The sequence below is a fragment of the Lolium perenne genome, chromosome 5 (assembly GCF_019359855.2).
Source record: "Lolium perenne isolate Kyuss_39 chromosome 5, Kyuss_2.0, whole genome shotgun sequence".
Taxonomy (NCBI): Eukaryota; Viridiplantae; Streptophyta; class Magnoliopsida; order Poales; family Poaceae; genus Lolium; species Lolium perenne.
This window is the reverse complement of record NC_067248.2, coordinates 107,859,719-107,876,915: the sequence shown is the minus strand read 5'-3', so window position 1 is coordinate 107,876,915 and position 17,197 is coordinate 107,859,719. Positions and strand designations below refer to the sequence as shown.

Here is a 17,197-nt window from a genome sequence, read left to right as displayed (position 1 = left end):
GTTTATATTTTCTTGAACTTTTGAGCCGTATTGATCCCTACAATGCCATATGCAGGATGTATTTCATTTTGTAAAGACAAGGGTTTGATAATATACATGAAATTGGTGTCACTAGATTGGTTTTCAAATTTACTAACCGATAATTGTGTTATTTGTCATTTAAACAACATATTAGTGAAGTTGCATTTAGTCAAAAACGATGGATTAGAATTGGTCAAGTAATTTTCATATTTTTAGTATTATTCCTTCAAAATGGACAGGCGCGGCAAAGCGCGCATTCATGTTCTAGTATATCTAACAAGAGGAAGGCAAGGAACGTCGGTGAGAGCTCCTCAAAACAGATAATTATCTAAGGGGTTTTTGTTAAAAAATGACTACGTGGCACCGGTCAACCACTTGTCAAACCTGTTTAGGACCAGTTGTGCACAACTTATTTAGAAATAGAACTACCGCTGCACAAGTTGAAAGAATCGGGATCCACGTAAGGAATCTTCGAAACTCATAGGATCTTCGGTGCATTTTACTGTTATAAATATATATATGACTCATATTACTAGATAAAGAGAGAACATCAAACAGTGGTACAATATAAATGGGTAGTCAGACATAAAAGCAATTTAAAACCGAAGGAAGAGTGCAATCAAGACCGTAGGCCTGAAATGTTCGAAGCCGACTAGTCATGGTTCCACCATAGCTCTCGTGACGATGGAGATTGGCAATTGCCACAAGTTTAATCACAGGGGCACCTCATCTAGGCACGCAGCAGCCCCAACATCGCTATAGACCTGTCTAACAAGCTTGCTTGCAAAAATTCGAAAATAAGGGGTTGTTGAAGAAGATAACATCATTGCCGATGATGTCCATTGTCCATGAAGACCGGCGAGGATAAAAACTCTCAAGCTCCTCAGCAACGGTCCTCCATCGTCCCATGGTGGGCTTACGGTTGGTGTCACTCTCAAGCCCACATATACTAATTTACTCTTTACACATCGATCGATCTAATCATGTGCACTTTCCGAGGAGCCCTATGCAATCTCTTCGGAAGGCAGGCCTACAACGTACCTAGTTGATCACCGCAAAATTCACATGGTGATTTTAATTTGCTAGGCGATTCTATCGAAGGAATCGCTTTAGATCCACCACCATGGCCGTGATGTCGTCCCTGCTCCCTCTGCTCCTTGCCATGGCGACCAGCTCCTTGCAGGAGTCCATGGACACGCCGGCATTACCACCGCCGCTGCTCCTGGCGACGGCTTCTACGGCTTCGTGGTTGGACACCTTGCTCCAGAGGCCGTCGGATGCGAGGACGAGGAAGGCGCAGTCCGGCGTGACGCAGAGCCGTGTCACCTCCGGCTCGCAGGTGACCCAGGGCCTCATGTTGGCGTCGCCGAATGCCCGCGACACGGCGAGGCTGTCCTGCACCCGCCACACGCCGCCGCTGCCCCGGCTCACGTACCCGCCCTGCGTGAAAACAACATACAGAATCAGTGTTACTCCTGAATTTTTGCAAGAACGAATGGTTTTCTGATCTACATATATATGTGTATACTGGTCACGTACGGAGCTCTCGATGCGGAGCCGCTCGTCTTCCCGGCCGGGAGTGTGGTCGGACGTCAAGGCGGTGGCGATGCCGTCGCGGGTGCCGAGCACGGCGCGGCAGTCGCCCACGTTGGCAACGTAGAGCTCGCCGTCCTTCACCAGCGCCGTTGCCGCGCAAGCACCACCTCGCGTGCCCTGCATTGCAAGCGTGCATGTCATACATCTGTTGATAGTACTTCCTCTGTCCGGATTTAACGGATTTAATTGACGTCAATCAATACATTCTTTGTTTATTAGCCTTCTCCCCCCGCATCGATTAAATAGGATCGGAGGGAGTACATTTTTGCACAAACGCGTACAAAGACTAAGGAACCACATGTAAATGCTAAGATCCTTCTTCAATTGCAGCCCTTAAGTAAATGAACTAGGAAATTTGATTTGACTCTCAGTGTTTTCATGAGAAAAACTTGAACCATCATACTGGTTGAAATAATAATAAAGGGATCCTTATTCGTGGATTATAATCACATCAACATAATTAATTCAGCATGCATATGAATATGAAATTTATGAATACATTGTTCCTCCATTCCAAATATATGTTCATAAAGCAAGAAAAAAACATGCATGCACTTCCGAGTGAGGATCATGTCTACACCATTTTTATTTTACCACATGACTCTTTGTCTACACCTAAGCAGTGTCTCAGATTTTTTAAATAGTAGATGATGTTAGCCATCTGATATAATCTTGATTGAGATATCGCAAGGATGATCATTTAGACATAAGGAGTACTATATCTTTTATGAATCATGATTTAGAATTAGTATCTCTCCGTTCATAAAAAAGATGTTGGAGATTTGTCTAAAATTATTCACTAAAGAAACGTCTAGATACAAATTTATGACATGCTTTTATGGACTGAGTAGTATAAAAAACATTCAGGTGCTAAAAGATGATCGATCTACTACACTCGTGAACAACAACCTAGCGTGCACGCATCTGCACGGTTCGACCCAGGGATCAAGCTGGTCGATGTGGGCTAACCAACTAGCAACAACATGCAGCAGAAGCGACACGGCAGCTCCCATCAGCATCATGTAGGACAAATTAAGGCATCAACAAGACGAGTCAAATAAAGGCGCGCACACAGCTTTCAAGCTAAGCCATCGCCGTCGTCCAACTCGCACGTAACAACAACAAAAGGGAAAGGTTTGAAGCGTTCAAAAGGTGCAGCTAGCCAAGAACAGGTCAAACGGAAAGCACTAGTTGCCCATGTTGCTTCTGCATGCCAATTAACCGAGACGTCGACGCACGTACGTATCAGCTGGTGACTACGAAGAAAATCTAGCTGTGATGTGCATGCGCGCCTACCTGGCTGAGGAACTCGCTGTCCGTGGCCAAATACCCGGCTCTGATCGCTGCCATGACATCCAGCTCCAGCTGCGCAGCCAGCGCGGCGACGATGTTCTTCCCCAGCTTGTCGGCGATCAGGTCAACGGCGGCCCTGCCGCCATGCCCGTCGTACACACCGTAGAACGCCTGCAATTAGTTCACAGATTCTCAGTTAACTAATGTTGCTCGGTCGTACGCTGGGTTAGGAGTTAGGACTGCAACATATATTAACAGAACAAAGCTGAAATTGTTGTGAATCTGTACTGCCAAAATGTACAGATAATCTTCTGAAAGGAAATAATGGTCTAAGCTTGGAAGTTTTCTCGCTAAGCAATGGACCGGCCGGGTTGATTATTTGTTTCTTTTCTTTGCTCATTCCGTTCAACGTTTTCGTTTTATCCTGTCCTAGTTTGTGTTGCACACGTAATAATTGTGTAACATTAATTTATTGCGTATATTCTCCGAAAAACAAATGTTTTTAGAGAACTTGATTTAGCAATGTTTCGATTTAGGTCTTGGTACTATCTGAATTTGTTTCACAAATTTCGTAGAAATTAGTTTCATTTTGACATTTCTTCACAGGTAATTTTTTTTTGACACAAATACCCCCTCCGTTACAAAATAAGTGTTGTAGCTTTTTCTACATACCTATCCATCTACACAATATACATTGTGACACTTATATTTGAAACATAGGTAGTACGTGTCTGTTCCACTACCAATCCATTTACACATTATCTTCTTGTCTATTAATTGCTTACAATCCTGGTCTATGTTTCATCGCTAGAGGATAACTAGTGGGGGGTAAGGGGTGCCGGTTGCTGAGGTTCAGTTGTTGTGATGGAGCTTATTGTCCCAACATTGATCGCGGCTAGTTGCATAATTTTTTAGACAAAGACCCTATTGAATATATTACCATGTAATAGTCATCTTTGTTGGGTTTGATGCTGAAACTTGGTTACATTATGTATGTTGGCAGTCATGCGCGCCAATTGAATCCATTTCAAATGTAGGCACTCAAAATTTTCTTCCTAAGATGAAACTGAAATACATTCTCCGCAGGAATTCGCTATAGTTTCCCGTCGACTTAAAATTATCCAGGTTCGTCCAACAGAGTTGTACAATCCTAAATCTGAACTTCCATATCGTGAATAACAACTACATGTTTGCAAAAAAAAAATTGAGACCATGTTTTCTATAAATCTATTTTTTCTTTCCATTTTTATGCTTGGCAGACAGATTTCGGTTCTACATTACCTAGAATTGTCAATTGAGATTTAGCAATAAGGCATACATATTCTTGATGCTGTTTCGTATTTAATTACTGTTCCCAAAACTAATCCACTTGAAACCAACATCAAAATACTTATTATGTAATGACATTTCTCAAAGCATGCTTTTTGTTGAGAATGAAATGCCACTGGCACAATAGTTCAGTATTGGGGATGGGAGTTCAGTACGCAATTTCTTTGTCCGTAAATTCTACCAATTCAATAAAATTTTCCTCTTCTACTCATTTGATTCAGGCTTCATTCCAAGAACTAGTCCCTCCTATTGATAACCATTAAAGTTCCCCATTTAAAATCAAGGAAGCTGACTGAAGTAGTACTAGTTTGAGATTTTCTTTCTAGAGGCTGGGTAGTTTTTGTGAAGCTAAAATAATGAAATGAAGTGATAATACAGTATTTACCAATTGGGAGTCTCCAGCAATTCCGTCGGTGATCACGCCATAGGCATCCTCCATCGCATGCCTTACGCCTCTCCTGCTCGCCACCCAGAACCCCTCCCCCTGCGCCTCCACCTCCGCCGCTACCTCCGTCTCCCGGCAAGCAGCCTCGCCGAACGGGTTGACGCCGGCGTGGGCCACGGGCGGCGGTATCACCAGCCTCGTCGGCCTCTTCGCCGTCGACTTGAACGTAGGAAGAACGAGCACCGGAGGGGCTTGCGCCGCCAGCAGCTGGTCACTGGCATCGTCGAGGAGCGCGGTGACCGCGACGGCCATGACAGGGCGCACCTTCTTGATCGCCCTTGCCGGCGGAATACCGGCGGCGATGGCCTGCAGGGCCGACCTCGGGGAGCAGAGGGACATGAGCGCGTGGACGAGGCGTGCGAAGGCGACGAAGACGGAGCACAGGAACTCGACGCTGTGGAGCATCGCCGGTCGCCGGAGAGGCTCGTCAACGACGCGACGGAGATGAGAGAGAGGGTAGGTTAGTTTCTAGGATTCGGTTAGGTTGCCATAAGTCACAATAACCATTTAAGAAGGCTTTTGCTTGGGTTGCGATCGCATATATAGGTGACGGGGGCAACGGGATGGAAGGAAGGAAGGAAGGAAGACGGGGTCGTGAGGTTGACCGGTCGACGTGACGGTGTTGGCGACGGTATTGCTGCCGCCTATTCGCGATTAAACAATTATTTTCACTTTCTTTGTGCCGGTGAAAAGGGTCTGAGGTTTACAAGAGCTTGGTCTTTATTATATGCGGTAGTTTGTCGTGTCAAGTTGAGCAAATGAATGACATTTTCGTTTTTTTACACATTCATTCCAAAAAATTATATAAAATGACAAACAGATTATTATGATGTGGTTAGAATGGCTGAAAACTTGTTATCAGTTTTGGGACAACGTGCCGCTCGTTTTGGCGAGCGCTAACCAGGTCACTCATGACGCTTGTTCGCAGCTACGAGCCTACGATACACAACTTGAAGATTGGAAGCTAAATCTTAATTTCCATCATGCTTTTTTCCAATAAAGATTGCATATTCATAACATGGGCAACTGGTTTACAAGAGATGGTACAGATACTGAAAAATGCACTCCAAATTATTACGAGTACAAAAGAAATGACCCGTAGAGGTCAAGGCAAATCGAACAATATGCTAAAACAAGAATGGTTTGAAAAAAAAAGTCAAGCATACCACACAGTTGCTTCTGTTTGCCATCCCCACTTGTCGTTGCTTGTTCACATCCCCTAGGAAACTCCTTGCTGGACACGTCCACAAGATAGTACTCCCTCCGATCCATATTAATTGACTTCAATATGGATGTATCTAAAACTAAAATGTGTCTATATACATCTATATTAGAGTCAATTAATATGAACCGGAGGGAGTAGCTCCTTTTATGAAAATAGCTAGAAAAACATGGCTCTAGGTGAAAAACAGCCAGGAATCTCAAACATAATCTTGAATGTGGCGTACCCAAAAAAGAGAAAATGGAACATTCTATATCGTTAAATAGTAAAAAGTGCAGAAGCGAAATCCGTTGAGCAAGAAGCCAGTGATCCCACAACATCAAAGTGATACATACATATGAAATATTTCAAATTAGGCTCAGTTTGTAGCTGTGAATATAGTAATGCACCTTTTTATCGATAAATATGTTCTTTCAAGTAGAGCATACTCGGTAGAAAGGAGGTGGCGGGGCTGGCAAGAGGACTAGCCTTTATCGTTTACTTGGACTTAGAGACCAATTATAGAAAAAAAACATTAGCTGAGTGAGTTTTATGGATCTAGTTTATGAGCAGCTTAACTAGAAACTTATATTGTTACTTGAACATTTTTTCTTTTTTCACATAAGTTACAGACCTTACGTATTTTAATTTCAAACTTGACATGTATATACCTGTATACATTCTCTATGCATGATCTATGCCGTATTTTTTTAATCTTATATAGTATGTTATTATTTTTCAATTTTCTGTTCATAAAAGGGCCCACACCAAAACCTCGCCGGCTCCTTTTACACATATACACTAGTAATGTGATGCAAGAGCTTTTTTTTCTTAGCGATTTTGTGTAAATATGAATTGTCTCCTTCAAATTTCCTGCAAATTTAGATGAGATTCTTGTCTTCCAAACCGGCTCTTAATTGCAATGCCCTGGTTCACACAGAGCTGCTCGGGAAGATGCCATAAGAAAGGTTGGGAAAAGAGTAAAACGTAACTATGACCCGATCATAAGCACGCACGAATGCATTGATCGGTTCAGGTGTGAAAATATTTACAGATCCGGCGCCGGTGCCAAAACCTGCAGGGCAAGCAAGGTAGAATCGTTCAACGGCCGACGTCCGCCCAGTGGTTCAGATTGAATAGAGGTCGGCAGTAAGAAGAGCAGAGTGCAGCCTGTCGTACCAGCTAGGCCAATCCTCATCTGAAGCGCCGGCGTACGTGGACAGAAAGTAGCTCCGTGAAAAATTAGTCGTGCCGCTAAAAAGAATGCATAATCATTTCGAATGTGACTTGTTGGCGTGCTGATGTGGCACACTGCATGGCTTCTGCCTGGCTAGTATGACATGGTGCATCAGCTGTAAGGGCATGTACAGTGGTAGAAAAAAATATCTTCTCTTAGCCGTCCATATCATGTAGAATAGATTAAATAAAAAACGATACAATCCATTATCAATCCATTATCTTTCATTGTCATCCCTATCAATTAATACAAATTAATTAAAATTTAGTGGGAATTGTGTTGCCAAGAGAAGAAACAAGACACATTGTACAGTGGAGAAAATAGCCTCGTATTTTTAGGAGATCATCCCTTAGCTAAGAAAATATAAAATTCTTTTTTATTATTTTCTCCCTTAAGCGAAAATCCGACGAAATAACCGTAACGAAATACTGACGGCCTCCTATTTTGCATGCCTAAACGTCCAAGCAGGTGTTGATGGGAGTGAAACCGGAATAACAGGCTGATCAAGTTTGAACAAAGTATAGTGGTACGTGCACGTAGAACGTCCATCTTCTGCTCTGCTAAGTATATGCTTCTGGAAGTTTATTTTCTGTTATTTGAAAGACACACTTGGGTTTCTTTAAACACTAAATTTTTATCCTAGATGTACATTTGTTGACATCTAATTAGAAAGAAAATTTGTCGCATAGATAATTATGGAAAAAAGAAGATGGGGAGGCTAATATACATTTGCAATTGAAAAACACATGATGGTCGCACTTTTCAGAAATTTAGGTGCAAAATACTTAGATTGAAATAAAATAATCTTACAATGGTCGCCAAATCACAAGAATCTCAAGTACAAGATAATGACTATTGCTATGGAGAGGATGGGGGATGGAGATGATGAGCAATGGTGATGGTGAAGTTGTGGATCACCTTTGGGGGTGTTGTGATGCAATCTGAGAATGGTGGCTCTCTGCGCGGAGGCTAGAGTCTCGAAATATATAGGTCCCTTCATAAAAGTTGTTGCGTTTGACCTGCGAAGCCGACGCCACATGGTACGGGCAGGTTTCGCCCGTACTGCTGGTCGTTAAATGCTCTGGAAGCGTCTCTTGCATGGTTGTGTAGCCAACATGTTTTCATAAATGCTCCTGATTTCGTCTTAAAAGTGTGACTTCCTGCACAACACAAATTAAAACAAGAGATTGCATATTTTTGCAATAATTAGTCATTAGTAGCAAGGCTAGAGAGATTCTTAGTTATTTCTTTGACTTAAAATGTGATTTAAACGCGGAGAATGATGTCAATTTTCACATCCATCGACATCCCCAAGCTTAAGCCTTGATCATCTTCAAAAAGAAACAAAAGAACATAATGAACTGTCGTGGTATCGTCACGGCATATGCCATAGGATGGCTAAAGAGAGTGGTTCCTGCAATGGTCTAAGGTGGTATCCGGATGCGGGTATGGGCACGAGTGACACAGCGACGTACCCAGGTTCGGGGCCCTCGTATGGAGGTAACATCCCTACTCCTGCTCTAGAGTGTATAAGAGATAACATAGTACAATGGTGCTCCTTGAGCTGTATCCGGCTGCTCGGGGAGACTAGAGGTAGACGAAGGTCTCTCTCCCAGAGCAGCTCCAGATTTGGCTTGGTGGTGTTGTGCGGGTGGCTGCAGTATGAGGTGCTACAGCTGCTGCACGGCAGCAAGGTAGCCGGGGTGGCGGCCCCGGATAGGTGGTCATGCTTCCGGAGGGGCAGCTCTGGCCTCCCGCCAGCATGGTCTCGTCGTCGCGGCGTGAGGTGACGCGACTACTGCAGCATGTGGTCAGGTTTGGTGGTCGGCGATGGAGCCACGCTGCGTGTTCTGCTGCTCCTTAGCCTAGGCCCTTGGGCTTGGCGGTCGAGATCGCGCTCCAGGTGAAAGCCTCGCACTTAGGTGCCGACGGCGGCGGCGCCCTAGGGTGTCGTTCTCCTTCTTGAATGCGTCGTTTGGGAGTTGTGATCCTCTACCGATGCGGGTGGCTTGTGTTTCTCCGGGTGAAAACCTAAGCTCCTTTGGAGCGGGCGGCGGCGACGGAAACGCCGTTACCTTCTTGAAGGCGTCGCCTTGGAGCTTCTCAACCCTCGTGGTGCGACGGGCTTGCAGCTGACCGTGGGGTGGCTTCGTGGTCTGGGCAGAGGATGCCGGGGCGGCGGCCCCGGAAGGCGGTTGTAAGCCGAGGCGGCGGCCTCGGAAGCTTGGCGACCATGGCTCTATGAGGCAGGGCCGTGGTTTTGCGTTGCAAGGTGACGAATTAGTGCCATAAGGGTGGCTGGTTCATCACCATAGTCTCTTTTTTCCATTTCTTTCTCTTTTCTGTTCGTTTCCGGATGTACTTTCATTCGGGCGACATTTGTGTATGTTTCCCTCTGCTTATCAATGTATGCCAGCAATTGCTGGATCTTTCGAAAAAAAAAGAGCAGCTTTAAGACTAGAAATGAGAAGTGATCGATCGTCCCCCGCATGGGAGGGGATAGTGAAGCTTATATAGGCGCTGGAACTTTACAGAGAAGCCCCTATGACCTACTGGCCGGCTCCGCCGGCTCCAGCTTTCTACTCCTTCCCGAGGCGCCTGCGTCAGCACCGTTGAGGCGTTGAGGCCTATCTGTCCTTCTGCCGAAGTCAACGGCGACAAGACATGCCAAGCATCGTTGGAGAGGCGTCTCGGTCGGCGCCGGTACCCTGTAGCAGTACGGCGCAGCTCCAGCCATGATGGTCAGTCAGAGGCGGGGTACTGTTCCTCTACAGTGCCCCTTGCTTTACGGGAGATGAGGTCAGCGTAGACCTTTGCACCCGGATCACCTTTCCGGTTCCTTCTCCTGCAAGGCCCGCCAGCCTCGAGCCGGTCAGGGGAGAGACAAACCCAGTCGAATATGTCATGTAGAAGCCGGCCCAGCCATAGCGCAGACGGCCATGGCGAGGCCGACGTAGACTTTGAGTTAGCCGGCTCCCAAGGCAGCCGGCCACGGCTCCAGCCGACTGCTCCTCAGCCGGCCTTTGCCGCGGGCCAGCCGGCCCTGAGCCAGCTGTTCCTTGTCTTTTTCCCTACCCGGGGTCTTCCCCCCGACATTAGCCCCTGAAGCTGGCAAGGTCCTGCGTAGAGAAGGACCTGGGCAGATTTTCCTGGCCGCTTAGTCTTCGATCCCATGAATCTTGTTTTAGAAAGCACCCGAGGGGCCGACTGAGAATTGTCCTTCAGCCGGCTGCACCCTCATCCGGCTTGCTCCATCCGGCTGCTCTAGAGCCGGACGCCGCTTATATTCGCGGATTTGTTTTTTATAAGTGTAGGAAGAATCTCCGCCTCGTTGGGAGAATATGGGCCGGCTTGGGTGGAGTTATCCGACTGCAGCTGGGCACGCCAGAGTCTCCGCCGCCTCGGGTCCTGCGCCCGACTTGACCGGCTCTGACGGCATCTCCTGTTGCGTCGCCTCGCCTGGTCACATCAATGTTCCCTCCGGATCTTCTGCGGTAGTGGGCGACGTGGCACGCCGGTTACTGGTAACTGCCGGAGACGTGGGGGAGATCGTGGGCAGTAAATCCTGCATCGTGGCCCACGCCCCCCCCACTTGGCCGCCCGCCAGGGGGCTATAAATGGGGGTGGGGCGGCATCGAGGCAGCCTCTCCCCACGCTTCATCTTCCTCCTCGCGCCGTTGCTCCTTCTATCTCTTCCGCTCGCTCGAGCTTTTTGCTCTCGGTCGATTTTGCCGGTGGATCTCTGGCGAACTTCTTGCAACCGGCCGCAGCTGGCGTCCTCAGGCGAGCCGTAGCCGTCGCGCCGCAGTTCCGGCAACACGGGGGCCCGTCCGTCCACGGTATGCACATCGCCGCCGCGCGCCCCGTCTTCGAGCTCTTCTTCTTCTTCGCCCCTTTCCTTCTCTTGGTCTTCCTCGACGGCGGCAATGGCTCACCCGAGCGGCTCGTGGGAGGGCTCCTTCATCACCGACGAGGACATTGCTCGCCTTGTTCGCCTCCGCCGGATCCCGCCGCAAGTGGTGACGCGAGCTCCGGGGGAGGAGGTGGAGCCGGAGCCCGGCGAAAGGGTGGTCTTCGGGGCGCACTTCGATCGAGGGCCGGGGCTGCCGGCTTCGGCCTTCTTCCGCCATTTCCTTGACTTCTTCGGGCTGTAGCCGCATCACCTGCCGGCCAACGCCTTCGTGACGTTGAGCTGCTACGTGGCCTTCATGGAGGGCTACGCCGGCTTGTGGCCGGATGTGGAGTTCTGGAACCGGCTCTCTACCTCAAGGCTCAAACCGCCGACGGCCATCTGCGAGCCTGCGGCGCCGCCTCCATCTACTCGTGCACCTCCACGCCCTTCCCGAGGATCCCGATGGTCGACTCGGTGAAGAAGTGGCAGATGACGTTCTTCTATGTGAGGAACGAGAGCCCGGCATTCGACCGGATAAACCTGACGGACTACAACCCGGAGCCGCCGACTGCCCGGCTCAACTGGGGCGTCAACTGCAAGCCGGCTGACCCCGATGCGGAGGTAAACATGCTCTGGAACTTCCTTGAGGAGTGTGTTGCCGAAGAGCGGCTGTGCGCAGCCGACCTCCTCTGCTGCTACGCCTCGCGCCAGGTGCTGCCTCTGCAGGCACGCGCCCACAAAATCTGTCACATGTCCGGCCGGTTAGACCCGACCCGGACGTCCAAGCTGGAGCTCACCAAGGCCCAGGTCGCCAAGCGGGTCAACTCCATCTCCCAGGCCAAGCTGGCGGAAAACTGGGGCTGGGGGATGGAGCCCTACCACCGCGCTGATCTTCCGCCGCTGGTAAGTCTTCTTTCTTCTGGCTGGATGCCGGCTTGCGGCTGCGTGGCCGGCTTGTCTTATTGCTTGCTTGTTGTCTGTAGCTCTTTGCCCGGCAGCAGGCTGAGGACGGCGACCTGGCGCTGAAGAATTGGACGCCGGATCACATTGATCCGGCTGACCAAGCCGGCGACGACGAGAACCCGGAGGCGGCTGATCAAGCCGCCCACGGGCATGATGACCCGCCGCCTTCCCCGCAGCCGCACGAGGAGGAGCTGGAGGTGGACATGCCAACCTCTTCGGCACCAATCCGCGCGGTGCCGCTGGCGGCGAGGCTGCCTGCAACCTCTGCGTCTTCCACGGCCGCGCCCAAGGGGCGGAAGCGGCCCACCGAGCGGACCACCGCCCAGCTTGAGGCGAAGCTGAAGAAGCAGCGCAGGCGGAGCCGAAGGCGGTTCCGGAAGCAGCCGGGTAAGCTTTTCCCCTTGTTATTTGTTTGATTCCTTTTCTTTCCTTTCTTGCTTATCTTTTCTTCTGTTTATTCGATCCAGGGCCGCCATCAAGTTTTCCAAGGGCGTCGGCTCCGGCCCGGCCTCTGGAGTTGTGTCGCCGCTTCAGCGGCAAAGGAGGGAGCCGACTCCGCAACCTCTGCCACGCTCGCGCATGCCACCGATCATCCCGCCGCCTGCTACGGGGGCGGGTCTTTCTTCAGCTGCACCTTCGCCAGGTGCATCCGCCTCCGGCTCTCGGAGCGAGCGGGCTCGCCGCGCCGGCCAACCTTCCATTGATGACCTTTTCCCGCGCCGCAGCCGACCTATCGAGCCTGCAGGCGGAGCTGGCAGGGCCGCGCCGCCAGCCGGGGCCGGCAGGGCCGCACCGCCAGCCGGGGCCGGCAGGGCCGCGCCTGACGTTGTCGTTCTTGACGGCAGCCCAGACACTGTGCTGCCGCTAGAGTCCACCATCCCCACCGGCCCGGCAGGTCCAGCCGTGCCGCCTCCAGCTTCGGAGCCGGGGAGGGAGGAGTCGGTGAGGCAGGAGCCGGATCGCCCGGCTGACACGGACGCTAGGACGCTGGTGAAGGCGAAGGGCCCGACGCAGGCGCCTGAGGGGCCGACGCAGCCGCTGGTCAGCCTCCACGTCTCTCCGGCCACCTCGCTGCTGAACGTAGTGTCCGCCTCCGACTCCAGCCTCGGCTCAGCCGGCACTATGGAGAAGGAGTGGTGCCAGGCCGACGCCGGCGAGGTGACCAGCCGGGAAGGAAGCAAGGGGAGGGCGTCCATGGAGATGTTCTTCTCCAGCTTCCGCGCCTATGCCAAGGCCGCAACCACCGAGATCGAGAACCGACTGGCGCGGCTGGAGATGGCCAGCAAGGTTAGTTTGCATCTGCGCTGCTTTTTGCAATTTTAGTATTCTCCTGGTAGCCCTCCGAGGCACGGGCCGGCTGCTTGGAGCCGGTCCGGGTTTCGGTTGGATGCTTATTTTCAGCTTTTCTTTTTCAGGCGGTCGAGGACAAGCGAACCGCCCTGTACCACCGGCTCGTGGCCAGCTACCACAAGGCCAAGATCGCGCGGGCCGACATGGCGTGCGAGCTTGAGGCTGCCAAGGGTAAGGCTTTTTTTTGACTTGTTCTTTTTTATTGCTTTGTTCCGCCGGCTGACGGCTTCTGTTTGGCGGCTTGCAGCTGCTGCTGCCTGGGTCCCTCAGCTAGAAGAGGACCTCCGAGTCGCCCGCGCACAATGCGTTGAGGCCGAGAAGGTGGCCAAAGCGGCAGCTGCCAAGGCGCAGGAGACCGACGGGGAGCTGGCACGGCTGCGCCAGCTCAAGGCCAACCACCTCATCTAGATTGACTCCCTCAAACGGGTTGAGCAGGAGAAGGTGGACGACTTGAGCAAGCGGCTGGAGGAGGTGGACCGGCAGCGCCTGGAGCTGCGCGAAGAGGTGACCTCCAAGTCCAACGAGCTGACGGCCACCGCCAAGCGCTGGGTGGAGGAGATTAGCTCACTTGACCGTGGCTTGGCGGGTAAGTCTGCTTTTTTCTCTTTTCCCTCTTCCTGCCGGCTTTCGGCTGTCGACTGCCGGCTTAAGCGGGTAACCGGCAGCCGAAACAACTTTGAACATTTGCCATCTCCATCTTTAGGCTGGGGGCAGGCAGTGTTTCTCAGCCGGCTGCTTCCAGTCTTTGCTTTTTAAACTTCGATGATCTCCATCTTCAGGCTGGGGGCAGGCGATGTTTCTCAGCCGGCTGCCGCCAGTCTTTGCTTTTAAAACTTCGATGATCTCCATCTTCAGGCTAGGGGCAGGCGGCGTTTCTCAGCCGGCTGCCGCCAGTCTTTGCTTTTTAAACTTCGATGATCTCCATCTTCAGGCTGGGGGCAGGCGGCGTTTCTCAGCCGGCTGCCGCCAGTCTTTCCTTTTCAACTTCAAAAATTTGCATTTTTCAGTTCTTTCCCCGGCTTGCGGGTGATACAGTCGGCAGGGATCTGCCGGCTGCTGTCAGCCGGATCTTCAGGTTTTTGACATTTCTTCATCTTTGCAGCGGCCTTCCCCGAGGCACAGGCGGCGGCGCTAGCAGCAGTCGGCAGTGCGCGGGAGGCCCGTCGGCAAGCCACCGGCGAGCAGAGCTCTCCCCACTTCTCCATGGATGACTTCCTGGCGTCCATGGCCGCCCGCGTCGAGCCGATCACCATGCTGGGTTGGGAGCTCAGGAAGGCGGCGGAGGAGCTGTTCCGGCTGCTTTGGCCCACGTAGACACTGCCGGGCGAGCTCGCCAACCTCATCAAGTGGCTCGAGTCCGCGCCCGACCGCTTCCTCGACTGGAAGGATTCGGCCGCGCGTGCTGGGCCCCACATGGCGCTGAGCTTCGTGCTCTCCTGGTATGACGAGGTCAGCCTCGACCAGCTGGAGAACCGGCGAGCCGGCATGGAGGACAAGCTCAACGCGGAGACCAAGACCGCCCGGCTTGCCCGCGCCTGCGCCATCGCCGACTTCGTCGACAAGGGCATCTTCATTGAAGACCCGAATCCGCCTGAAGAGGAGGAGGAGGAAGAAGAAGCCGAAGACGAGGAGATGGCGGACGCACCAGATGCGCCAGAGGCGGACCCGGCGGCCGGCCAGACCAACGCTCCCTCGGCTGGTCCTCCAGCCGGCGCGTAGATTTATCTGTGCATGTAATTTTCTTTTGCCAAGACAAGCCGTTAAATCCCCGGGATGCCGGGTGCTTATGTAAGACAATATAATTATCCCTTTTTATGAAATCACACTTTAATGTGTTTGTTAATCATTTGTGTGCCGACTCGTTTTCCCTCTGTTCGTTTGTTTTTTCCCATCCGCCCCACTCTTTGGCTTTGCTCTTGCCGATCATACGTCCGGCTTGCGGTCCGTCGCCGGATCAAGAGCGTGCCGTTGGGTGAGGCCGATAGTAATTCAGTCGAACGAGCCAAGTTGAACAGCCGACACTTTTATGAAAATTTGGACAAAGGTCAATTCGCCTTCACTCTTTCCCTTAGTCATTTTTTCGCATGCCGGCTCCTTAAGCATCTACCCCCGCCAGCCGCACAGCCGGGTTACGGTCTGTAGCTGGATCGGGAGCTGGCTGTCGGGAAACCGGTTCACGGTACTAAGCCGGCCGCGTGATAGGGTGCAAGCCAATCGGCGAAAACAGTAGAGTACACAAAAAAAACTTGTTGAAACTGGCGCTTTTGGCGCATGCTTTTTCATTAGCACAGGTTACAAAAGGGATACAAGGGATACATACATTCCTCCTCTCAAGTGTAAAATGGGCGAAGCAACCTGACATTCTAAGGACGTTTAGTCTCCTCGTCAGCCTTGTTCGACTTGTTTTTCTTAGCCTCTTGGGCATCTATGAGATAGTAGGAATCATTGCCTACTGCCTTGCTCACGATGAAGGGACCTTCCCATGGGGATGAAAGTTTATGCTGTCCGGCTGTCCGTTGGATCAGCCGGAGCACTAGGTCTCCTTCTCGGAATGCTAAGAGCTGAACCTTCCGGCTGTGATAGCGTCGGAGGCTTTGCTGGCAGATGGAAGATCTAGACACGGCCAGCAGCCGGGCCTCTTCGACCAAGTCGACTCCATCTTCACGAGCTTCTTTGGCTTCAGCTTCTGTATATATCTTGATTCTTGGCGCGTCGTGCTCGATATCAGTCGGCAGGACGGCTTCGGCCCCGTATACGAGGAAGAATGGTGTGAAGCCGACTGAGCGGTTGGGCGTGGTGCGCAAGCTCCAGAGTATAGAGGGCAGCTCTTCTATCCAGCAGCCGGCTGCTCGCTCAAGCGGCTCCACAAGCCGGGGCCGGATGCCGGCTAGGATTAAGTTGTTGGCCTTTTCCACCTGCCCGTTGGACTCAGGGTGTGCCACAGACGACAGATCCATCCGGATCCCCTTTTCCTCACAGAAGCGAGAGAAGATGCCTTGGGCAAAGTTGGTGTCATTGTCAGTGATGATGTTGTGGGGATAGCCGTATCGCACGATGATTTCCTTGAGGAAAGTGACGGTTGTGGAGCCATCCAGCTTCTTGATCGGCTTGGCTTCTATCCACTTAGTGAATTTGTCAATCATCACCAAAAGGTATGTCATGCCGCCTCGGGCAGTTCTGAATGGGCCGACCATGTCGAGTCCCCAAACAGCAAACGGCCAAGTGATGGGGATGGTTTTTAAGGCGGAAGCCGGTGCGTGCCTTTGCTTGCTAAAACGCTGGCAACCGTTGCATGCTTTCACCATCTCTTCCGCATCCTTTAGCGCAGTCGGCCAATAGAAGCCGTGCCGGAAGGCTTTGCCCACTATGGATCTTCAGGAGGCATGATGTCCGCATTCTCCTTGATGGATTTCCCGAAGGAGTTCAATCCCTTCAGCCGGCTCGACGCACCGCTGGAACACCCCACTTACGCTACGTTTGTACAGCTGGTGGTTGATGATTGTGTAGGCATTGGCCCTTCTCTCAATCTGTCTGGCTTGGACCCGATCTTCGGGTAATATGCCATCTATTAGGTAGGAGAGGAACTCTTGTGCCCATGATGGTACGCATTTTATTTCAAACACGCTCACCATCAAGGCCTCCATCTTCGGAGCTTCCGGATTCGACTGCGTGGTCACCAGATTCGGCTGTGGAGCCGGCGGGTTCAACTGAGAAGCCCCCGATTTTGGCTGAGAATCCCCCGGGTTCGACTAAAGGGTCGCCGGGTTCGGTTGTGGAGCCGGCGGGTTCGGCTGAGAAGCCCCCGACTTTGGCTGAGAAGCCCCTGGGATAGGCTGAGAAGCCCCCGGGTCAGCCGGCACGAATATTGAA

At 51.4% G+C, this 17,197-nt stretch overlaps 1 protein-coding gene across 1 annotated transcript; it reads right to left on the bottom strand.

Moving 5' to 3' along the window:
• Positions 1-744: 744 nt before the first annotated feature.
• On the bottom strand, positions 745-5,175 carry LOC127299589 (probable protein phosphatase 2C 77). Its single transcript, XM_051329569.2, has 4 exons — positions 4,625-5,175; positions 2,914-3,081; positions 1,561-1,734; positions 745-1,461 (listed from the first exon to the last, which is right to left on the bottom strand). Exons 1-4 carry the CDS (start codon positions 5,087-5,089, stop codon positions 1,114-1,116), a joined length of 1,155 nt encoding a protein of 384 aa, XP_051185529.1. The 5' UTR covers positions 5,090-5,175; the 3' UTR covers positions 745-1,113.
• Positions 5,176-17,197: the final 12,022 nt, after the last annotated feature.